This window comes from Dermacentor andersoni, chromosome 1 (assembly GCF_023375885.2).
Source record: "Dermacentor andersoni chromosome 1, qqDerAnde1_hic_scaffold, whole genome shotgun sequence".
NCBI lineage: Eukaryota > Metazoa > Arthropoda > Arachnida > Ixodida > Ixodidae > Dermacentor > Dermacentor andersoni.
The window spans coordinates 235,777,079-235,802,985 of record NC_092814.1 but is presented as its reverse complement, the minus strand read 5'-3'; the positions used below and the strand labels follow the sequence as shown (position 1 = coordinate 235,802,985).

The window sequence follows — 25,907 nt, the reverse complement described above, 5'->3', positions numbered from 1 at the left end:
AGTTTGTAAATAGAATAATTTTCTTTGTATTCATTTTCTTGTTCAGTTCCTGATATTCCAAAAGTGAAGGTTAAGTTGGATTTCTATCTTGGATTAATTTAATTTGTTGTGACAGGATTCTGCATTTGCGTCAATGTATATGTGATTGTTTATCCTCTTTACCAGTTCATGTTTTGTGTTTATCATGTATATAGATTGTAGATTTATATGTATTTGCAGGTGACAAATAGTCATGGTGCCCACGGGGATGGTGTTCAGGATGACAAACACAACAATGAGTTTGAAGGTGAAGTAAAGGTATGCATGACCAAGGACAACACGAGAAATTACTTGTGCTTGATAAATGAAATAAAGAAACGATGAATTAATGGAAATGAAAGTGGATGAAGAAACAACTTGCTGCAGGTGGGGAATGATCCCACAACCTTAGCATTTTGCGTGCGATGCTCTACCAATTGAGCTACCGCGACGCTGTTTCCCCATCCATTTTCTTAGGTATTTATGTTTCCTAGTAGAACACTGGTAGTGTTAGCCAGCGCCACCACTCACAGACCTTGGCGGTGGACGTGGAACATCCTTTCTGCTGCAGGCATCACGAGAATGTGATCTTTTTGGGGGAAGGCAACGGGTCAGTAAACCCACACATGCTACCTGAAGGCATCAGTGCTGCCAGATTCGAGACCCTCATTATGTAATAAACAAGAAGAAAGGGGGTTAACCGAGGGGCCCGATTTTTATTAGTCATATCATAAGAAGCCAACAAACATTGACACCGAGGACAACACAGGGGAAATTGCTTGTGCAAGCACAATTTCCCCTGTGTTGTCCTTGGTGTCAGTGTTTGTTGGCTTCTTATGATATGAAAAATTGTGTCAAGGAAGCTCTGATGGTGCCACATTTTTGTTTGACTTGTTCCGTGGTGAGGCATTGTGTGGGATATAGCAAAAAACAGCTGGTTCACTACAGTGTTGCGACTACTGCTGCATTGCGACATTAATCTTTGGCAACCTCAGCCTCTTCAACAGGCTTGCTTCGTTTTCAGGGGTCTTCAACGGTATACAGTATTAATCCTGGTCATGGCACCATGTTGTTGAAGACCAAGAAGCGAAGCAGCTATACACAGAGCCATCTATTCAATGTTGTACGATATTTTTGCATGTATAACTCGCAACAAAAAATTTAAAAAATTTAACAGTAAAGTAGGGGTGCGGGTGATATGCAAATTTCGCCTTGAAGTGTGGCTTCACGACCGTGTGGGTTCTAAATTTAACCTTGAAGCCACACCCTAAGGCCAGGTTCTCCACCGTTTAGTTTAGTTATCTCATAGGGAACCCCATCTTCTCCCCATTCTTGCGTGTTAAAGCTGCCCTCTCCCCTCCATTGTCGCCATTCTCCTCCTCTTTACGGATTGCCATTTTGCATTTAATAGTAAGCGAATAGTGCACGTGGAGCCGGCAAACTAGAACTTGGATTACGATGAGCCGTGCTCAACAGCCGTCCTAGTGCAGCAGAGGCTGATGATAAAGCTTTCATACAGTGGAGCAAATTGGGATTTAAGCTTGCAGATTGTGTATAACTTGATCATAAGTATGGCACCCGTGCCTGCGGTGCTCCCTTGGTCTATGCAAAGCGCTTTGCGATATGGCTCAGTTGCGTTTGCTCCATCGCCATTACCCATGTAACGGCTGCTCTGTCCGCACTGTCATCCTTTGTTGTGCAAATGCTAGCTGTGAAGTGATCTGATCTACGTCACATGTCACATGACCGATACTTCCTTGATCATGTCTGTTGTGTTAATCCAGCTTAATCAGCATCGCCGAAGGAGGACGGGGGAGAGCCGTTGACCAAAGATGCAATATGTACAAGTCGTGCATCTACGAACAGAGACTTTTTACAAGGATTTTAGCATTGTTGTGTGCAGGTATTTCTGTGGGTTATATGCGCAGATTCGTTCTTTCTTTTAAATTTTCTTTCCGGTGTTGCAGCAAGGGTCCGATAATATGGGAACTTAATGCACCGTGGTGAAGGAAGAAATGTGGGGCTAGGCCTGACATCCAGGACATTTTAAGACACAGGCTTGTATTAACTTCTTGTACAAGAATGAGAAACGATGCAGAAAAGGTGTTCAAGTTCAAGATGTAGCTGCCAATTCCTGATTACCAAGTGTCCGTCTCATCTTATAACACCTCCGTCACCCCCTTCATCTTCCCCCAATCTGGTGTCAGGAGGTGGGTGACATCACCCCCACCAATCCATAGGTTTGTAGCCTTTTCCCTCCAAGGAGCTTCTTGCAAAAACACACGTACGTCAATGTGCACAAACAGGGAAAGAAGGAAACACAGTTCCTTGATGGGAGAGATGGGCACTATGAGGTCGTCTGAAGAAATTTCCTCTTGCAAACTTCCCAAACCAGTTTGGTGGTGTCCAACTGTCCACCAGGAATTGGCACAGAGTCCGTAGTTGGAACAGGCTCTGACGAAGGCGTTGGCTTGTTTACCATTGTTGCATTCTCCATAAGTTACTGGTTTTGCACCGTGAACGCCCGATCACAACACTGGGCTATTGTAATTGGCAGGTGCGGGTTATATGCGGTGGTGGGTTATACACGGAAAAATACAGTAAATGTTGAACTCTTAAAGAAGACAAAGCTCGTTCTAGACTCTTTCTTCCCATAGGTGCTTCTCTTTGTACTTCAGTCTCTTCTTTTTCGGTCTAGTGGTTGAATTCAAAATAATTTTTCACAGTATAAAATCACAAATATTATTTGCATATATGAAAGTTCTTGCTTGCTTACTGTCAAAAGTGTTCTTTAGTTTCCTGTCACGTGCCATGAGATAAAGGTCACACAGCACAGCCATAGTGCAAGAACCAATGTAAATGTTGTTGCTCTTGATGTATACGTTTCCTCCGCATTTGGCAAATGTGGAATGCAAGTAAATTGAGGGAAGTTCCTGAAACTTGCTGCTGTAAAGACCGGCATTGTTTTGAAATTTCGTAATTCCATGCTCATCATTACACTCGCTAACGTTCATCATTAGGTCGTTTTGTGGGATACTGTAATATAAATCTTTAATATCTACACAGAAGGCTAAAAATTCGTTATACTTGATTAGATCTTTTAAAAAGCCGATTTTCTGTTCCAAGTTATAAACAAGGAAAGGTCGTCGATGGTTAAAAGATATTGTCTTACAAGAAGTTTTTCTTGTAAGAAGTTGGCGAGACATTTTGCCATGTTCCTGTCTGAGATTATCACTCACAGTGGGCACTAGGGTTTGTGCGTTTTTGCAGCGAAAAATAATTCTAGAGTTAGCTTTCTTCTAGCACCAATGGACTTCCCAAGGTGTTCCAGTTCAAGCTGCCTGCACAGCTTCATTGCGTTCTTTACATTTTCCTGAGAAACATCAGGGCAATTATGAAAGGCAATACGGACAGCCCCCGAAGCCTTCAATTCATACAGGCCTTTCGGAATTGCAGCGACACCCACCGTGGTTGCTCAGTGGCTATGGTGTTGGGCTGCTGAGCACGAGGTCGCGGGATCGAATCCCGGCCACGGCGGCCGCGATGGGGGCGAAATGCGAAAACACCCGTGTACTTAGATTTAGGTGCACGTTAAAGATCCCCAGGTGGTCGAAATTTCCGGAGTCCTCCACCACGGCGTGCCTCATAATCAGAAAGTGGTTTTGGCACGTTAAACCCCATAATTTAATTTTTTTTAAATTGCAGCGACGCCGCCTTCTTTGTCTGCTGTTAACAAGTACAAAGATTTTTCCTTTAAAAATGGAACTGTTTTCTGCATAGGGATCTCATTACTCTGTAGCTTACACATCATGCACGCTGGGTGCCCCTCGAAGCTCTTGGTTTCAGTAGCAGAAGGCTTACTGAAAAAGTTGAGAAAAAAGCAGGCGGAGCCACATGCAGTGATAGAAACTGTAAAGACAAGATGGTGGTCATGCCTTATACATGCACAGTTTCCCACAATCTGCAAAAGATAGGTAGAATGGCTGGCGTCGCTGCGGTGTTTTCGACACCTCTGCAATTGTCAGAGCTGTGCAAAAAGGTCAGTGGGGGAAAACAAAAAAAATCTCTGCCCAATCAAGCACAGAAACCCCTATGTCACTTGCACAGAAAGAGTAGTTTATTTGGTTCCACTGACCTGTGACAAGGTATATATTGGGCACACGGGCAGATGCCTTAATGTGAGGCTTGCAGAGCACAACTATCACTGCACAGCTAAAGATTTGGCACACTTGGCCTTGCAGAGATTGCGGCTGCTCACCCGCACAAACAGGTTGTATGCAAGGAACATAATGGACAAAGTAGGAAAATTTTAGAAGCAATAGAGATTTACAAGTTGAAAAACACCTCAGCTGCCCCTCAGTAACATCTTCTGTAACACATTCCATTTCTGTAGGATGACATTGTGGTTTTTCTCTCGTTCTGGTTGTCTCCTCTTGAATCAAAATGCTGCTGCTAGAAGGGAGGACACAGATACCTGGTCATCAAGTCATAGTTCCTACCTGCTCTGCTTTAACCTATTTCATGCCGAGTTTTTTTTCTCTGAAAACTGCTGACGCTTGCTCAATCTTTAACGACTGATTCATTCATTGTGAACAGGTTTCATTATTGCAATATCGGAAGTTCATTTGGTATTTGCTCTTTGCTATCAATTTTTAATGTTCTTGAAATGCAGATTGGTAAGGCCATAGACACAGACTAGATGAAGTTTTATTTTTCTTGGGAGCAGAAGTAGGGCATGCATCATTGCTGGCGCCGTGAGGAAAGAAAGTCACAGAAGCACCAGTGGCAAAGTGTTTTTGTCGAGCCATTTCTGCGCAAGACAGGCCGCCAGAAATGCAAATTCTTCCTAGCAAGCATCAGTATTAAAGGGACCCTGAAATGATTTTGACGATTTTCTACAAACATACTGAGTCGTTGGAGTAGGTCCTTCTGATCATTAATTGACACATCTATGTGCTCCGCGTAAAGCCTGTAATTTATTATAAGGCTTTAAATATGCACATCGCTGCCGATCGCAGCACACTGCTCGGCGAAATTTTAAGCCGCCACTACCCATATGACCGAAATCACCCATATGACGTCAGTGGGGTGAGCTATCCGATTGGCTGACCAGGGCGCGTGATCGATAAATTTTCCAACTTTATAGTAAACAAATGATGTTCATAATAGTTGGAATGTTAGTTAATTTGTTTTTATAACAAGAAAGTAACATAAAGAGAATGCACAAGAACAATTTTTCAGTACACTTAAGCACCTCCGGCACACAGCAAGTGTCGTCTGCTTGTGTTACAACGTGTTCTGTCTTTGACGAGAGCTCCGCCGTCAGTGTCGGATTGTGTTTTCGCGAGCGCTATGATTCGACTTTGTTGCGTTGTGGACTGCAAACGTAGCGACTGGCAATATGTCAAGCTGCGACATCGTGTCCCTCTGCAAGCCAGTAGACGAGCGGACTGGCTGCAGCGCATCGTACTGCTGCTATCCGATCGGCGCCAGGATTTGTGCGATTGCAGCCGTCACTTTACACCGGAAGATTACTAACGCAATAGCGTTTCGCGAGTCCGGTATTAGGGTAAACGCAAGTGCAAGGGGACAGGGCCTGGCCGTGTCACCTTGCGTGTGGTTTCAGGGGATGAACAGAAGCGCAAATGTGAATGGTCTGCACGGTGCAGCCACCTGGTGGCATAGAGCTCAACCACACACAGTAGCAGTAACAAAATGTAATCTTCTTGGCTGCTGGTGTAAATTTTTCGCAGGAGTGTAATCGTTAACACGTTTTTGTAAATGTTTAAAATGTTTTACACTTGGTTAGAGCAATATTAGCTCTTTCTTTGGCTGGTTAAGCTCTACGCCAATGGGTGGCTGGACCGTGGAGACCGATCAGGCAGCTCCCGTACGTCTACGCTAAAGTTCCTTCATCAACTTGAGTTTATGCCTCCATCGTTCCGTCGAAATATTCAGGTAGTGTGTGATTACCGGAATACCAAACACGTTCGGCGCTACGACAGAATGCTCACAACGCACGCTGCTTCAATAGCTCTCGCTTGGGGTCGACGGCCAAACGGCAAGCGGAGAGGTTTCTCGCGGGTGGGGGCGGGCTCCAAAACAACCGGAAATGGACGATGTGACGTCGCATCATGACGCAGGACCAGTGAAGGCGGAGCTTAGCTCCGATCGCTAGGCGAATGAGTTGAGGAGGAAAAGCATGGCTAGGGAGGAGGGTAACTTGTAATCGCTTGTAGCTCCATTAATACATAACGCTTTACTTAAATTGTGGTGCGAATGTTCTACTTAAGCTGTACCCTACGCGTCTACAAAATTTGTCCGAACCGTTTCAGGGGCCCTTTAACTGCTTAAGTAGTTGAAGCTCTGAACACATCTCTTTAGAGTTTTCCCAGTCTAATTGTTTACTTGAGGTGAAGGAATGTCCAAGAACACAACGATTCCGGCATTGAAAAATGTGGCCATCGTTGCTGCAGCTGCCCAACTCTGTGCTGCCATTCTTAGAACTCCACCGTTTCCACAATGTTTCCGCCAACGACACCCACAAGAATTTTGTTTTCTGGGAAGCTGGCGCCATCTAGTAGTGCAGCGTTCATATCAAAATGATAGAATGACTGCAACGTCTCTATGGTGTTGGTAGGTGAAAGGAAATCCATGGATGAGTGAGGCTTATCGCTGGCACATATTGAAGAAAACACCTGGATCAATTAGACCCGTCCTTGGTGTGAAAGAAGTTAGAGACACTAAAGAGAAAAATATTTTAGCTGTATTAGTAAGATTACCTTTCTGCAATATCAATAAAGGAACTGTTACCATGAGAGGAGGTTTGGTAAGGCCAGACAAGACACAAAAATTAAAGATGGGTGGCAATGCTGCCTTGAGGATCTGCACCAGCTTGCCATGACGTCATGGATTTTGATGGCTTCTTCTTGGTTTTAGTTAATTTTTCATAATAAAAATGTGGGGTGTATTGTATTCTGAAAGTCTGAACTTGGCAAGTTTCAAAGTTTCAAGAAGTTCTTTTGGTGTCACAATGGCCCAAATACGGAAAGAATGCTTTGAAATTTGTGATGTCACACTGACGTACCCGTGCTATGATTTCAGCATGAATTTGTTTTTAATGGAAAGTTTGCCTTCATTTTCTCACCTGGTAACCAACCTCTTATCGTGATTACTATAATGAAAATACAGTTTTGACAAAATACCTAATGAGTCGAAACTGATTTATTCGTTCACTTTAGTGTCTTTTTAAGGACTGAGCATACTATTGGCTGCTGTTTGTCATGATGTTTTTGGAGCTTGTCTGTAACACATGCTACAGGTTGTTTTAAGTAGCCAAAGCAGGATTGTTGCAGTACGAAAACTTTTTCTGTGACTGATCATAACAAGACATGTTTACATGCAGCATCAGATCAGTAGTGCAGGTGGGATTCGTTGCACTGTTGTACTTACTTTGTCTGGCCCCATTATGGTCCAAATAAAGTTCCCTTAGTGTCCCTTAGTGTTATTGTTGTAGTGTTAGTGAATTGGTGTCGAACATAGTTTTATCAACCGGTAGCAACATACTATTACTAACTGAGACATGGCTGAGCAGCGCCGTTACTGATAGCAAAGTTCTAGCCGACCTGCCCGGTTTCTGCCTCTATCGGAACGACCGCGCAGGAACCCGTGGTGGTGGTGTACTAGTCGCTGTTCGCGAGCAGTTGCCATGCTCGCTAATTAACGTTACATCAGATCTTGAGATGTTATGGGTGATAATGCATACCTATCAGAAAAAGTGCTACTTGGTATCTGTTACAGACCGCCCAGTGCTACTTCTGATTTCTGCCATCAACTTAACGTCATAAGCGAACTGGTAACCACCCACCCAAACACGCAAATCCTGCTCTTCGGTGATTTTAACTTCCCACAAATAGACTGGCATACCATACAATCATTCTTGGTATCCGGACACACAGAGGCCAAGAATTTTGTCGATTTCTGCCTTAACTTTAACCTTTCCCAGCTATTAACTGAACCAACACGGATTTCGCAGCAAACTGCTAACGTCCTCGATCTCATACTAACCGACCATCCTGACAGCCTTTCATCCATTTCTTATTTGCCTGAGATCAGTGATCACAAAGTCATCCATGCCACTTTTTCGTTCAATTTGTTGACACGGGATACCTTTAAGAAAACAATATGTCTATACGACAAAGGAAATTACGAAGCTGTAACTGAAGCTATGAATACATTCTTTCTTCTATTCGAATCAACTTTTCAAGACCATTCCGTTAACAGCAATTGGACGCGCTTCAAAAACAAACTAAGTGATCTTGCAAATATATTTATTCCTAAAGTCACCTTTCGTTCTTATCAGCGAAAACCATGGTTCACAAAGGCATTAAAACGCCTAGAAAACAAAAAAAGCGTCTGTATTGCGCCGCCAAACAGAGAGGACGCCCATGCGCATGGGATAAATATTATGAAGCCGAACAGAGCTACGTTCACGCACTACGTCACGCTAAACACTCCTTTTATCAATAATCTACCAAACCTATTAATCAATAACCCGAGGCAATTTTGGAGAGTTATAAACAATAGCGAAACGGGCACTATTAAGATAACTAACAAATCGAACGAAATTAATAATGATTCCGATTGCGCCGACGTGTTTAATTCGGCCTTTGCTTCTGTGTTCACAAACGAATCTAATGCACCTCCCGTTTCGTCATTGCTTAGTATAAACTCGTCAATGCCAGCCATTGCTTTCAATGTAGACGGTATTTGTGCGATCATTGACAAAATCAAGTGTTCATCATCTTCTGGCATGGACGAGATTAACTCAAAAATTTTAAAAAACACTAAGCTTATTTCTGCAGCATATTTGTCTTTGATATTTCCCCAGTCTCTTTCTTCAGGTTTCATTCCAGATGACTGGAAAATTGGGAAGGTCGTTCCAGTCCACAAATCAGGTAACAGAAACTCGCCTCTTAACTACCGCCCCATCTCCCTAACAAGCGTCCCCTACAAAATCATGGAACATGTCATCTACTCTCTTATCATGAATTTTCTTGACTTGAATCACTTTTTCCATCCCGCCCAGCACGGATTCCGCAAAGGTTTCTCCTGTGAAACGCAGCTGGCCATTTTCCTGCACGATGTTCACACTAACCTTGACAGTAACATACAGACTGACGCAATTTTCCTTGATTTCTCTAAAGCCTTCAATAAAGTTCCTCATCAACGTCTAATATTGAAACTTACAAGACTTAAGTTGCATCCTGATGTTTTGAATTGAATCATTGAATTTCTTAGCAACCGCTCCCAATCTGTCATTATAAATAATCACCTATCTAACCCTGTGCCAGTAACATCAGGCGTCCCTCAAGGATCGGTTCTTGGCCCTCTATTATTTTTAATATATATTAATGACTTACCTTCACATGTGTCCTGTAATATCCGAATGTTCGCCGATGATTGTGTCATTTATCGCACTGTACGTAACACCTGTAATCAAACAGCCCTGCAGAAAGACCTCGCCAACATACTAACATGGTGTGACGATTGGTTAATGAAACTTAATGTACAAAAATGTAAAGTTATGTCTTTCACTCGTAGCAGTAATCCCCTGGTATTTCCCTACCAAATTAGAAGCATGCCTCTCGAACTAGCAGAGTCCTATAAATACCTAGGTGTCACTGTATGTAATGATCTGCCTTGGCATAAACATATTTCTAACATCATATCATCTGCTAATAAAACACTAGGTTTTTTAAAACATAATCTCCGCCAGGCACCTCAAAATGTAAAACTGCTTGCCTACAAGTCCCTTGTTCGGGCAAAACTTGAATATGCGTCTGCCATCTGAAGCCCGCACCAAACATATCTTATCACCTCACTTGAATCTGTTCAGAACCGCACTACTAGGTTCATTCACTCACAATATTCATATGATGTCAGTAGTTCTGCACTTAAAACACAATCCGGACTAACACTACTATCTAATCGCCGACGCATTGCTAGTCTTGAGCTCTATCACAAGTTCGTTTTCAGTACCCTTCGTCATGCGCCGTACATCGTTCCTGCGGCACGCATCTCTCACCGCACCAGTTATCCGCGGCAAGTCCTCGTTCATTCCTCGAGCAGCTAAAGACTGGAACGGCCTTCCTGCTGACATTGTTAGCATCACTTGCCTGTCTTTATTCCTACAGCGTGTGATTGATCATTTTGAATATAACTAATAAAGTGTACCAAATGTGGAACTTATGTTAAACCCACCCCTTATGTAATACCCCCTCTGGGGGTCTTTAAGGACAATAAACTGAACTTAACTGAACTGATTTTGAGATGCTTTTAACAACTTGATGCTAGTTACAAGTAAAATTGTTCGTCTTTTTTAAGCCAAAAATTGAAAAAAAAATTTAGTTGGAAATAGTTACCAGTAAAATTTTTATCATTATGGCTTAATCTGGAAAACTAAGCAATCAGGGAGTTCAGTCTGTGCTATGTGATCAGTCTTCACTGTGATTTAAAATTCACTATAATCTAAAAACAGTGCTGCCACTCTCTGCTGTTCAAAGTTTGCTACTGCTTGTGTGCTGCGTCTAAAAGGGATTCTGCATTAATAAAGTTCATATGTATCCCACTAAAGGTATAACTAAAAAAAAAAAAAAAAACGCATTATTCCCCTCATTATTGTGTCTGCAGGATTGTTACAAATTCTGAAGTTCACAGGTTGACATGTATACACGAAAATGTTCAAATCGTTATCTGGTTACACGCAATGTTTCAGCGAATGTACACCAATGGCAATTCTTTGGAGCCCAGTATAAGGGTCACAGCTAAAGTGTCCCCTCTGACATTAAAAGATGCAGTGTGTACTTCCTTGTTCTTGGGAAATTTTTGCAGTCGGTTGTATACCAATGTCATTCATTTTGCAGTGTTTTGATTGTTGTGAGTCATAGATTACGAAGAGGTGGTCCAAGTGTCTGTGCTAGGAAGGAACAAATGTGCATGTTGTCCTGTGGAAACAGTGTTTGCTTGTTTTGCAAATTTATGTAAAATTCAGAATTTTTTGTAGGCATTTGACATTTTTGTATACTTGTGGAATTTTATTTTAACATTTGATCTTTTTGCGCCATTCTATGAATTTGAATTTCCACTAAAATTTAATAGTTGCACTTTTAATTGTGATAGTGCCACAGATAGCAAGTGTTGCTTCTTTCTTCTACTCTGCAGGGCCGGGGTCTTGTTGAGCTTGAGGATAAGGACATTCTCAGCCAGAAGGCAGAGGCAAAAAATAAAACCAAGACCCAGCAGCTGGTTTCTGTGCATGCTGTGAAGCTGGAGAAAATGGGAGAGTCCCCGAACAGCCAGGATGTAATGTGGTCTTCTGTTCAACCAAGAGTTGAGGCCTTCCTGCAGCTGATTGACGACTCTCTCGCAGCAGGTCACATTGAGCGGGCTCGTCAAGCGAAGGAGGACTTTAAGAGGCAGCTAAGCACGGTACAGTGACCTTTTGCGCGAAGCCTGGCTATCAGATATGCACATGGCATTAATTGACTTTTTGACATGTCTTAAGGGGGGGATGTGCCTTTGAAAATCAACTTCCTTTTTTCTTCATGGATTTTGATGAAAATTCGCGCAAATGTTTAGAATGTCCCCGTGATGCTTCCATAAGAGTTTCAGAGCGCTATCTTGAGAACATTTTATTGAATTTTATTGAGCAGAATTTTTCTCCCTACAACTTTCTGGAGAGCCTGGGGAAATTAAAAAACATGGTAAAGCCGTTAAGTATTGACTGCATAGCTAAATGCGTGCTGAAGGTCGCGACATTCTTGCTTTTTTTTTTGCAACACATTTTTTGGAGTGCCATTTTTTGATGTTACCTTCGTACCAAGCACACTTTCGGAGTAGAATAGCCATATCGTAAACTTGCAAAGGGTCAAAATAAGAAAGCAAGAATGTCACAACCTGCACTGTAGTCCAAGGAACGTGACAAAAAAAAAAAAAAACGGAGTCAAAATATGTGAAACGGTAACAAAGAAATCAGCTCCAGAAACTGAGCAGAAAGGCAAAAAAGCAGTTTTGAGAAAACTGCTCTCAAAGTTTCAGCTTCAGTTCTCTAAAAGGCACCAAATTTGTAGTCTTTTGGATGTTTTGTGTTGTATGGCTTCTGGCACATGTGGCCTTTGGGCTGGCGTGCCTTCATCCCCCCCCCCCCCCCTTTTTTTGTATGGCATTCTTTGCTGCTGCTCCACAAAGAGCATGGTGCCTGGGTTTCAAACCGAGTTGCAGGACTCTGTATGGGCAAGAATATAGTTCCAGTGTTGTGTCTGCAGGCTGTCTGATTGATAGCAGTCTCCAGTTTAGTCAGTGAGGCATTTTTTCACTTGGTAGAATTGACCATGTTACTGAATGAAGGCTCTGAGTGTAAGTAGCCTTCCAAGTCATCTTCACCTGACAATGGCTGTGGAACTTAGGATCAGAGAGCCAGTGACAGATATGCAGCTGCTAGGTGCTTTCCAGAATTGTACTTTTTTGTACTTTTGTATGATGCCTCGATCACTTCTGCAGCCAGGTGTCTGTGCCAGCTCAAGGGGCCTAGTGAACAGAAGCTCATGATGAGGCTCTCTTTATGAAGGGGTGGTATGATAGATATTGTTTCGAGCTATCGTGACAATATGATAATGAGTGAACGCGCAATAGGCTTGGTTGCGGGTCGGAGGTGCCGACGCTCAATGTGGTTAGTCCCGTAGTTCGAGGTGCCGACTCGCGAAATGCCTAGCCGCGCATTCCGAGGTGCCAACGCCCGAAATGCCTAGATGCGGGCTCGAGGAGTCTGCACTCGATGCACTTATTCGCGCAGTTCGAGGTGCCAATGCGCGAAATGCCTAGCCGCGCAGTCCGAGGTGCCGACGCCTGAAATGCCTAGACGCGGGCTCGAGGAGTTGACACTCGATGCGCTTATTCGCGCAGTGTGAGGCGCCAACGCCCGAAATGCCTTGACGCTGGCTCGAGAAGTCGACACTTGATGCGCTTATTCGCGCAGTCCGAGGTGCCGACGCCCGAAATGCCTAGACGCGGGGTCGAGGAGTCGACACTCAATGCACTTATTCGCGCAGTCCCAGGTGCCAACGCCCGAAATGCCTGGATATAAGTTGAGGAGTCAACACTCTATGCGCTTATTCGCACAGTCCGAGGTACCGACGCGCGAAATTCCTAGCCGCGGGCTCAAGGAGTCGGTGCCTCCGACACGCAGTCGGAAGCGCAGATGCACAAAATGCTTAGGCGAGGGCCCGAGATGTTCGTGCGCGATGTGCTTGATCGACGAGTCGGAGACTCCTATGCTCTAAATGCTTAGCCACGGTACAAGGATTGCGTGCGTGATGTGCTTGGTCACGAATTCCGAAACACGGAGTGCTGCAAGGCCTAGCCGCATGTCCGAGGATTCCGCGTGCGAATCTTGGTCGCGAAGTCCGCGTCGCCGATGCTCGGAAGGCTTAGCCGCGGGTCTGAGACGTCCACAAACATAGGGATCCGCCACGCTACCGCAATGTCCACGTAGCACCCGTTTTGACACGTCGAGGTTACGGCGAGTGGAGACTTCCAGGCTCGCGAGGTTACAGTGTACTAGAATAGTTTTATGCGAGGTACAGAATACTAGAATAGCGAGGTGCAGAGAGCCGAGCAGACAACGTGAGCGCCGGACCAATGGCAAACTGCGCTGGAGTCACGGGGCGGGCGCGGCCAATCGCAGACTGTGGCGCGACCTTCAATCATTTGGTTTTTGTGTGCTTGTTTCTGTATGGAGGAGATAGCTGAAGCGGCAAATTTGAAGACTGAGAAATGCGCTTTCCAACGAGACCAAGATTGCGCTGTTCCAGAGATATTGTGGCTTGAAAAACACTGTTCGTTCTTGATTTTCACGAAATTTTTCGCAACCTTGGCTAATAAAACACATTTTTTAGAGCACTTCTACGTGGTTTATGGGGATGCTATTTCAGAATCAGATAGGAAGAGAGTTATACAGGGCGTCTACCAACCGAGAAAACCGGGAATTCTCAGGGATATTGAGTAGTCTGGAAAAACCCAGGGAAAGCTCAGGGAATTTGTGCTTCTATCAGGGAAAATTAGCTGCAATTTTATCGAAAGGGAACGAAATTTTGCGGTAATGCTGGCTCAAGTAACAGATAGGAATCGTAATGAATCGTTTTTGATGCCCCATCGTCAGCTGGAGGAGTTGCCAGTGTACAGTGAACGACCGACTTTTTGGACGGCTTCGTACCCCATAGAGTCAATGTATCAGAACGTCTGAAATTTCGGATGCGAGAACCCTTCGCCATACGATTTTCCAGAGTTTTTTGCCGGGACCCGCCGGTCCGAAACAGCATTAATCAAAGCCACCACCGCGGCAGTTTTGATTACCTTGCCGCCTCGAACCGGCGCTCTCGCATGCAGATCCTGCGGCAATGCTTAGCTGCTTCGACGTTCGCTATTAAGCTTCTTGCTGTTGGGTGCAGTGTTCTTCATTGAATGAATTCGTCACTGTCAGCAATGGCACCAACTCCGCATTTGTGGTCCTCACGATTGGCTTAGAAGCTCGGAAGAAACGGTGCATTGCATAATGCCGGTTCCCGAAAGTCAGCTTCGCCTCTGTACAGAAATGTTACCTCATGAAGCATACGCAAAAGTATTGCGGTGAAGCATAACAAGTGTGGGAAGGGGCTATTGCCACGGGACACAGTATGTACTGTATTCCTTAATTATACACGTGTGCACCCAATATTTCCTGTCACAGTCCGCGCACCGATATGACTAATACGTGTACCAACCTGCCTTCGGAGCTTTTTCGAATGTGCCCATGGTGGTTTGAGTCTTTTAAGGGCAGTAAAAGACATGCATTCTTTTCCAACTGGCCGATATTTTGGACGTTTTCTCGGCCCCTAGGGAATTGAAAAAATCGGACGTTGACTGTACAACTGACCAAAAAGATGCTTAAAATGGTCCGTGGGGCAAACGAGCGGCGGAAGGAGGACGAAAACAGAAAGGACCTACGCATTTAGGAATGAACAGGAAAGGAAGCATGCTGCCACCGTTTTGAAGGAGCTTGAGCTTAAAAAACGAAGTGTTAGCTGATGCCAAAATGCAGTTGTCCCTCATCCAAACCAAAATAAACTCTTTAAAGCAGCGAAACACAATTAGGCATTGTGCACGGGCTGAGAGTATGTCAGGACAGTTGAGGTTGACTTACAAGCTGTTGAGAGAGAATCTCAATTGTGACAAAGTTCGGGCCTCATACCACTAAGCTTGCTATCAGTCGATAGAAATAGCTCATATTCTAAAATATTTGCTTCTTTATGCATCTCCTTTTATTCGTATTTGAGAATGTCCAACTTGATTTGCAATTTTTTTCGAAAACATTTTATTTGCTGTGCATTTAACTAACCCCTCCCTTCTATTCTCTTTTTGAATAAAATAAACACTACTCCTTAGTATTAACCCTTTTAGACACTGTGTACACAATTGTGTAAAGCAAGATAGTGCGTCAACAGCAAAAGCACTGATGAAAGTAATAATAAAATGTGTTGCATACATCTTGAAACACTTATAAATGGAATTGTGTGCAATTTTGAATAACAAGCAGAATGTTTTAGCAAATGATTCAGAAAGTAGACGGTTGGGTGTTTTTACTCTGTCTCTGTATATTGTATGTGGCGGGTTCACTTCTTTGATTGTTTTTCACAATGTCATGCACCAAACATAATTCTTAAGTGGCTGGAAAAGTGCTTTTCAAGCTTTTCAAAACAGGAAATAGTTTATGTCCTCGTATTTGATGTTGCTGTATCAGTTTTCGCATTGAGTCCACATTCTCGGGATAAGAGTATACCTCAACTGTCCTGACGTGTATATATATATATATATATATATATATATGTCCTGATATATATGTCAGGACAGTTGAGGTTGTTTTACGAGCTGTTGTAAGAGAATCTCAGTTGTGACAAAGTTCGGGCCTCATACCACTGAGCTTGCTGCTATCAGTTGATAGAAATAGTTCATATTCGAAAATATTTGCTTCTGTATGCATCTCCTTTTTATTTGTACTTGAGAATGTCCGACTCCATTTGCAATTTTTTTCGAAGACATTTTATTTGCTGTGCATTTTACTACCCCCCCCCCCCCACCCCCCCTTCTATTCTCTTTTTGAATAACATAAACACTACTCCTTAGTATTCAAATTGGATTAGGTCGTTTTTTTTTTTTTATTTTTGTCATATGCTTACTAGAGAGTGACAGCATCGGGTGATATGGTTTTATCCCGTCTTGACATAAAACATAGTTCATCACTCAGGGAATTTTGCAAGGACACTCAGGGAAAACCTGGAAAACTCAGAGAATTTGGAAATGTCAACTTGGTAGACACCCTGGTTAAGAGACCTTGTAATTTTTTTGGCAGTCCGGTCGTTTAGCAGTTTTTTTTTGTTTTTTTTTCAATCCAAGAGCTGTGATGTTTTCTTCACAATAGGCCCTTTTACATGTGTGTACAGCAAACAAATCCTTAAGCTTTTTTTTTTCTTCCTTTTAAACAACTTCTGATCTTTTTTTGCAACCATTTATTTAGAGAATTTGAAAACTAATCATACAGCAATCATTTTTTTTTGAAAGGCTTGCTTGCAATGAGGCTCTGAAGTGGTTGTGTGGCTGTTCATGCAGTTTGTTAATGACAATAGGCGACGTGTTTAAAATTGATTCTTTGTCCCTGATAGCTGTCATATTTACCCTAGTCACTAGAGGCATGGTACCTAATAATACCTAAACGAATATTCCTGCTGTAAATGTATGCCTCCTTGTTTGACTGTTTGATATTTTGATTTGATACTTACTATATACATTCAATTCATATTCAAAATTGTTTATATTCACCCACCTCCACTATTTTTCTGTTTATGACAAATTGTTTGGATATATGAAAAGATTTACAAGATTTGTAAACTATCTGCTATGGCTTAAACTTCTAATTTACTCAACGTTTTTACTGTGCTTTTAAAGGCCAACTGCTACGAAATCTCACTTTGGCTAAATTTGTTATGAATGAGTAGTAGTACCAATGAACCAATCTTGGCAAAGCTGCAGAGATCGTATTTGTATGGTATTTTTTTGTTTGCAGCCTTTAAAATGACACTAAGAGTAAATATCAAGTCAAGCTAAAGTGATAGATTAATGCTCACAAACGCCTAAACGTCAATATTATTGTGAACAATGTTTTAGTAATAGAGAAGTTTAGGTACATGCAGGACACAATTAGCGACTCACCAAGGACATTCAATTGCTGGCTTGATGATGTAGGTATTCCTCATTATAATTCCCTCACTGGTAATCAACCTCCTGTAATAAAAAGATAATTGCATTGCATTATAAGAAGGAAGAAAATGCTACTTGTCCACTTCTATTCAATGTTAAAAAAAAGGCTAATTGACGATGCCCTTGACAATGACGCAGGCAGTCGAAAGGTTTCGGTTTTGCTAGACTCTGCGCCACCCGCACTTTTGCGTTCCAGTAGTTTTGTTATTGCATAGTGCTGGGCTGGTGTTGCGGGCTCACGAAACTCGCACAAACTGTGATGTCGCTAGATGCCTGAATGGCCCACGCCACTTGACCAAAAGCAGCTGGAGCGGCGAATCCAGCGCTATGTCTTGGCTCGGTTTCTCCATGGCTGCACATTTGTGTTTTGCGTAAGAAACCATAGTGCCATCTGTCATGTGCCGTTTTACTCACTGGCGGCAGTAAATGGCGGTGATGGTGTATGCAACATCGTCACTCCCTGCTCTTGGGCAGGCCATTTAAATTTCGCTAAAGGTATTCAGACCCTTCAGACGTGATTTTCTCTAAAACTAAATCTTTTGATGGAGGTAGACCCCGGCGCCATTGCGCAGGCATTCACCTATTCTGTAATCCCTATGCCTCTCCTCCTTTCCACTCGCGACGGTTTGCGGTGGGGGCGCTCGTGTTGCAGCGAATAGCCGCTGTCAGCTGTTCAAGACGGGAGCACATCTCTTCTCTCCAAGACCAACACTGTGTAGGTACATTCTTTCCTCTCGTCCGTCTGCCCCTTTCTGTCTCGGACTTGAGCTCGTATATGGTGCCTTTGCCCGTATGGTGAGCATGTACCTTGTGTTGATCCTTTCCGAACGCTAAGCCGAAGTGCGGTGCTTAGGGCTCGCACGTGGTCGAACTGCGCTGAGCTGCACTTATCGGAGACTCAAGTTGAAGGAAATTGCCCGAGTTCTCCCGAGTTGGGCCATTGGTTGTTGTGAGTGCTAGCAAGCAGCATAGCTATGGGGACTTTTATCAGTGGCATGATGTGGGAGCCTTTCCTCTCGTAGTGATGTGCTATAGGTGCCCCTGTCTGTATTTTCGCTCTGACGCGGGAGTCCTTTGGTTACTGCGAGTGCCAGGACCGGGCATTTGTGCAGTGTTGGGGTGCCTCCGGAGACAATAAACAGTTTCCGCCAACTCAGGGCAATACTCTGTTCTCTTGTGTGCATAGTGATCGGGTAGCCCCTTTGTGGCCTGAGTGTGTGCGTGCAGTGGCACCCTAGACGATGGCCTTTAGTGTCCCTTTAAACAGCAGCTTGGCAGATGGTGCATTCACCTGGTGGGGTTGCCATGATGTGAATCTCGGCACGCCATGTCTGAGATTTTTCAGCCAGTTTCAGCTCTTTCCGGGCAGCTGCGGAGCACTGGGGCTTGCTTGTGTTGCCACGCCTGGAGAACCACAGAGACCAATCAGACGATGCTGTAGTTCAGAACGTCTCGGCAGCGAGAGGGCTTGTCATGGCACCACACGGCATCCGCGGTACCTACCATAGGAACTACCTTGGTCTCAGAGATTCTCAAAGGTCATGTCGAGGAGCTGTGTACTAGGTCATGTGCCGGTAATGGTGGTGTTTTTCTGTTTCAGTATCAAAAGCTGCTATTTTTACGAGCTCATATCTCAAATGTCAGATTTTGCACGTAGGCTCCTCGGTATCTGTATTTCTTAAACAAGCCTTTTTACACAGCCAAAATTTCGTTGCAGTTGGCTTTTAAGCTTGAATGTCCAACTTGAGCATCTCCGAAGGTTTGAACTCATTAGAAAGTTTTAGAATTGAGGCCCCAAGTCCCAAGTCGCGTTGCGTTGGTTGCTCTTGGATTCGGAGGAGCATCAGGGCTTTAGAATTGGGACAAGAGCAGCGTTGGATTGCACTTTCGAGACACTGCAGTAGTGAAAATAGAAAACGCTTGAAAGCAAAAAAAAAAAAAAAAAAACAAGAACAAGAACAGTAATTTCACAAGCGAAACCTAAAGGATTCATTTTTAACAACAACAAAAAAGGCTTAAAGTAAAGTTCGTAATAAAATTAATGACTGTATTATTATTTGTATGACTTGTTTCTGCCCTTTCTAAGCCAGGGGGGTGGGAAGGTGGGATTGAAGGACGCCGACACCCGACCTTAGCTAGCGTCTTCTTGCATTGCACTGTGTCTGTTGCCACTAAACATGTTGAAATTCACTCGGAACATGGCAGGTTTGCTCTGCAACCAGCTGTTGTATGCTGATTTAAGTTGGAGTGAAATGCGACCACACATACAAAGCTTTGTGGCCAGTCATGCTTGGCGTCATAACTTGACTGAATGATCTGAGCTCGGAATAGCTGCGGCTCGTATGTCTCTCTTGGCTATTGCGCAACTGCTAATCGCATGAGCCACCCAAGGCGGCTTGGGAATCCATGCTACCCTTTAAGTTTTGGGGCTTTGGGTTGACCCTAACACAAAAACCCAAGGCTGCCTTGTGTTCTGCGCATGCTCAGTTGTGGCTCGCTATATTCTTGGGGCCCAAGGTGCTTGGGGCTCCAATTCTAAAACTGCCTATTATGCACATCTTGGCTTCGCCCACTTTTGGGTGGGTTATGAAAAGTTTGAGCTAAAGGCGCTATTTCAGTCAGTCAGTGTGGAAGTGCATAAAAAAAATTATGGGACAGCTATGTTATGAAGTTTGTTTTCAGTTTTCATTAACCAACTGTAAAATCTTTAGCAACTCTCTTTGTGTTCCTGTAGCAAAATTGTTTTGCTGATTTGCAGTTCTGTATCAAAAGTTTGCTTGGTGCATCGAAACAGCTGCTGTGGTCAGATATCAAGTCTGTACTGATAAGTCATTTGTGGCCACCATTTGAGCTCATTTCTGACCATAATTTTTACCTGTTTGGCAAATGACCATTTATGTTTGCGATAATATCACTGTAATGTTATTTTGCTGGTTGTCTTGTCCTTTCTTAGGGAAAATTTACATGGATTGCAACAGATACGCTGAAGTTATCCGCGTGTTTACAGTAGAATCTTGGTGATATAATCACGCCTTATACGAATTTCAGGATGATACAAATTTTCCAAAGTCTTGGCCCCAGACCATTAGCTCCATGTGCTAAATTTCGAATGTTGTGAACCCCTTTTTGTGCCTCAGCGAACCATACGATCAGTCGAGCCACTGCGCAATGCCCAGTGAAGAGGCTCCGGCGTGTCAGTAGCACCAGACACAGGCTAACAGAGCCAATGTTGGGCAGAGCGGCTGCATTAATGCGTATGATCGCATTCCTGTTGCCAGGGCGACCTGCGTAGCTGCACCTTCCCAAAACAATGTTTTGTTCAGTATCATGCAACTTGGCAGCTGTTTTTAAACACCTTGCAACTTTTATCAGGAGCTGACTATCACAGGCGACCCAATCTTGCCACGTCAGCAAGATCGGCGGCATTTACTTTTATGGGTAGCCTTATCTCTGTATTCCACACCTTCCATATTCTTTGGCACCCGATGACAATTCCAAACTTTCCTACATTTACATGTGTCAGATTGCACAATATCAAGTATCTTCACAGCCGCAAAGAAACATAAATGGATTCCCTTATCTTGTGCCAATCATGTCCTCATTACCATCAGGCAACAGCTAGGATGCAGCAACAAATAAAACTCAAGATAATGAGGCAGATCTTGAAATGTCGGCCTCGAAACACACGAAGTGCGCAGCTCGCTCTTGCCAAAATGTGTTAGAAACAAGCGCGCCAATAGTTGAATGCTCCCTGCATGCCATGTGACTGCAGTAACGAATTGCGATGATAGTTTTCCCTATTTGCTCTCGCTTTTGTTTCTTTTATTTCTGCATGCAGAAATACAGCCCTGCAGCCGTCTGACTCTCAGTTTTATTGTGTTTATGTCGATATAAAGACAGTGGTGCTGTGTCAGTAGAAAGGCATGCTTGTGTAATCATCGGCACGATGGCACCTCCTGAAGCCCGATTTTTCCACCAATTTCAAAGACAACACACTAAAGCGAAATTTTCTCAAATTCTGCTGCGTTTTTTTTTTTTTTCCAAATATTTTGCCGTGAGGTCTTAGGAGTGTGGGACAAATAATTATGATAGAAAATCTTGAGCAAGTCGTCATTTCATTGCCGTGTCCCATCTTAATTTACCCCTTTTTTGTGTGCTTTTGGGTGATACAAATGCTTGCATCATCCCGAGATATTTGTATCATTGAGGTTGTACTGTGTGTTGTAAGAAACATTAATGCACTAATGTCATTAATGATAGTTAATGTGAAGAGGGTACCTGTACTGCATAAATAAGTATTAATGTTCCTAAATTTCACACACACTGTGCAGTGGCTTGTGAAAAGAAACCACTTTGCAATAATTATTTTACCATCTAGTAACTGACTTTCAATGTAGGTGAAATCTAATCTGTCTAAGAAGCCACACCAATTCAACTTGACTCCTTACATGTGTGGAAATGGTTTTGTGTGAGGCTCCTACTTTCTTAACGGGAGCTGTTATTGTTAAAGCAGGATTCTTTTGTAAAAGTATTAGTCGAATCCCTCATGTCACAAGTGGTCTGTTGTACTGGTTGTTAATTTGTTGCATTTATTAAACAGATTGCTGACAGTTGCTGCTCATCCCTCTCACTGTTGCAAAGTCCACAAGAATTTGAGGCTCAAAGTTCCACTACCATGCAGAGCAGTAGTCAGATGAGCAGGTTTGAGGCCAAACCTTCCAATGAAGACACAATGGAGGTAAGGCATCTTTTTCATGAAAGCCTTTTGCACGAAAGAATATACTGTAGGCTCCCATTAATTGGAATCCAGTTAATCAAACATTTCGGATGATTTTATGCTGACTGAAGGTCTATGTCGGTGCCCATACATTTTTACAAGCCCAAACTTTCGTTATTTCAACCCTGAAATTGGCCTTTGGTGGATAATTTGAGCTTGACTGGTCAGATGCATATGCCTGACCGCAGTGGGTGAATGGTCGAATGCTTGACCCCAATGATGACCCCAATAGCCGCACAGTCCGTCTTGTTGATGCTTAGGGGACAGTGAATATGTAGAACACACGTTATCTTCTGCCAAAAACTCCTATTTTTTGTCTGCCCTAGAAAGGTTTTCAAGCGAAAATGATAGCTCCTAATGAATGATACAGTATTCACTCGATTCTGATGCACGCAACTTTTTCAATAAATTTGGCCGTAAAATGACTTGCATGATGCATTTGTATGTGAAACCAAAACAATATTCGTAGCAGCCTGCTGTTAGAGCCAGCCTAGCCAGCATCATCACCATCGCCTTCACAAGATAGCGACAGAACAAGTTCTTGTGTGGCATGAAGATGACAATACGCTGCTTTTAGTGTTTGATTACAAAAGGTTGTTTAAAAGAGAAGTTACAGTAGAAGCTCATTCATATGATCCCGTTTGATACGATTTCCTGGCCCCAACGTTCACGATTGAGAACATTGGTCCACTCAGGACCCATCAGCTCGGCATGCATTGGCGTCTTATACTGAAACAATTCACATTATATAGATGTCAACTACAGTTGAGTCTGCCAAATTTTTTAGTGACTTCAGATCGTACGTTTTCCCAGTTTTCCCCATGTTTTTTTCTAAAATATAAACAAGGTTCTACTGTATTTGACATGCTAAGTTAGCAGCAACAAGTCTCCATTTGTTTTTGGCATTCTAGAGAGATGTGTGGTCGCTGGACAAAACTAGTGAAATGTTTAGTCGTGGCATGGGCCACCATCCCATTTAGGATTGTTGCAGACTCATTTGATAAATGCAGAATATCAAATGTGCAATGTAGTTTATGGAGCATGACATGTTATGGTTTATAGACAGCATTAAAGAGGCACTAAAAGCAAATACTAAGTCATCGTGGACTGTTAGAATACTGATTTGTGCTTCTTTCGGCAGATTTCAAAGCGAAAATGGCAGCTCACAATGAATGATTATCGTTCTTACTCAATTCTAATGTGCGCCTTTTTTTACAAGTGGCCAGTAAATCCTACATATTAAAATTGCATATGAAACCGAAAGAGTATTCGTGCCATTAGCAACAGTCTACCATCAGAGCCAGCATCATTGCCATTACAAGATGGCGGCAGATAAAGTTTTTATGTAGGATTGCGGTGGCAACAGACATTGCTTTCAGGCCTTAATTACAAAGGCTCATTCAAAAATTAAGTTATTTTATGTGTTAAGCTAGCGGTAACAGAGTCACGCCATGTCTTCTTGGTGCTCTGCATGTGTTACAGGATGAAGTAAGAGTGGTTCGTCTAGGTGTAGGCCACCATCTCATTCATGATGGGTTGCAGAGTCCTTCAAGAAATGAAGAATATCAGATGCAGGGGGCTTCACGGAGGATGATGATGTAGTTCGTATACAGCAATAAAAATCTGCGATTGATGATGATGGACATTAAGCGTACACACACATTAGGTGAAGGTGAACTCTATAAGGGTTCATCTTATTTGTGATTGGCTGGAGTGGGCAGCATGCTACTTTTTTTTTTTTTTTCATAAAAAATCTGGTGCACGTTAAATTTGAGTGCACATTTTTTTATACTATAAAAATTGGGTGAGCATTTGGTTCTGAGGTGCTCATAATTTGGTTGTGGCATCAACCCCTTCATGCTTGCAATTTTGTTTGGAAGTGCTGAACATCCTTGTGAAATTGCATGTGGGGCATGGACAGGAAATTAATAACAATATGGATAGTCATACGTCATACATGACGTGGTAGCCTATCTGCTTATTTCTTGAAGCGCATTTGTGCCCTCGGTGCCATTGCCATTGTACTATCATTGTATCGTCAACACATGCGCAGCCCTCGCATGGAAGGTTAGGTTTTCAGAGATGCAAGCATCGAAGCAGCGCACAGCGAATTGTTTTATTTTATAGAGTAATGGGTACAAACACCAACAGTTTCTAGTTTGATTATCTTTATTTTTTTTCACTGAAGTGGACTGAATAAGCCTATGGTAAATTCAGTCTGCCACTACATGCTTGCAAATGTGAAAATCGGTCACCATGACAGGTGCATGTGGAATAAAAATACAGTCTTAATGCATGAATATCACTGGTTTCATAAATGCAGTGGGAAATGGCTCTCTGTGAAACTGGCACAAAGTTTCTATTTTTTGTCCTTCTTCTAGCACTCTTTTGCCTATTGTAAATAAGTTAATGCTTTTTCTACTGCTGTACTGGCCTGCTTGTGATTTTCTAAGGCTTATAACAAAATTATTGACACATGTACTTCTTTGTCTTTTAGCTTCACATTCTCGCGTCGAAACTCTGTAAAGGCTCTGGCGTAGCGCTTGAGCGCACTCTACGGTTATTATGCGATGCTTTGCGACTGATGTTTATCGAATCCTCGATGACATCGAAAAGCAGTCTGTATCGTAGGAGCAGACTTCTGAGCTGTTGCTGCTCAATCATGGGGAGACTTGGATTTATGCCAGTCTGGTTTGGGAACTATGGTCATCAGGGTAGATGCGACAGAATCCGAAAGGACAAGCACATTGCTGGTTTCCACAATTTCCTCAATGTATGCGATCGTCGTGCCCTTGTTAATGTGCTCTAACTCCTGGCTGACATTTGTAATCATCACTTTCGCTTTCCCTCCGTGCAGTTGAGCGAGCCCTTCTGCAACATAAATTTCATGGTCGAGCAGTAGGCGTTGCTCGCCCTCGATGAGGCCTTCTATGCCTGTGGGCGTTTTGATGCCGACGCAAATGACAATGCTGGAGCGCGGCGGGATGCTGACTTGATCTTCGAGCACATTCAAGGCATGGTGATTAGGAGTGCTCTCCGGTGGTATCGCTCGATCTTCGGATAGCGTTAGTGACTTCGACTTCAAGTCAGTGATTGCACCATGTTGGTTCAGGAAGTCCATGCCAAGAGTTACGTCTCGCGAGCATTGTTGGAGGACAACCAACGTCGCAGGGTAGGTCCAGTCATGAACTGTAATTCTTGCAGTGCAGATTCCAGTCGTCATTATGAGGCGTCGTCCAGCTGCCCGAATTTGAGGGCCGCGAACTTGAGGGCCGTCCCATGCAGTCTTGACTTTCTCCAACAAGTGCGGTGACTTCATGGCCCTCAAGAAGCATGTCGAGGTCGGTGGTTCTTTGTCATGCGTTGCAGTTGGGTCTTGGCGTCGGATCACGGCTGCGTCGTGTTGACGTGTGGCAGGAGGGTCTCGTCTTCGGCTCTTCTTTTGTCAGCGTATTCTTTGCTTCCAGGCTTAGTCGGGATGGCGGTGTCTTGTGGCTATGTCGTTGAGATAGTTGTGGTGGCGTCTTGGGCGGCAACGGAGGATCTTTGTCAATTCAACGTACAGCAACAGCACCTCCATCAGTTGCTGCTTTTAGTTTTTCGGATATGGGCTTGTTGACCTTGTAGCCCCGGGCTGGGCCAGTGTATTGTCGGTGTTGTGGGGACAGGTAGAGGCCAGGTGACGGGGAACGGGACGGTCGTCGTCTGCTCCACTGAGTGGTGGCGATGTAGTCGGCCATGTCACGTGGCCCAGCCTGGTCGA

The 25,907-nt window shown here is 43.5% G+C and overlaps 1 protein-coding gene across 6 annotated transcripts in view; it reads left to right on the top strand.

Annotated features, from left to right (window-relative positions):
* LOC126547922 (uncharacterized) overlaps positions 1-25,907 on the top strand; it is a 289,018-nt gene that overhangs the window by 57,724 nt on the left and 205,387 nt on the right. For all 6 annotated transcript variants that reach the window (XM_055063464.2, XM_055063465.2, XM_050195977.3 and 3 more), the window contains 3 exons: positions 220-297; positions 11,242-11,508; positions 21,968-22,105. In XM_055063464.2, coding sequence (XP_054919439.1) covers positions 220-297; positions 11,242-11,508; positions 21,968-22,105 — 483 coding nt within the window. The remainder of the gene's footprint in view (positions 1-219; positions 298-11,241; positions 11,509-21,967; positions 22,106-25,907) is intronic.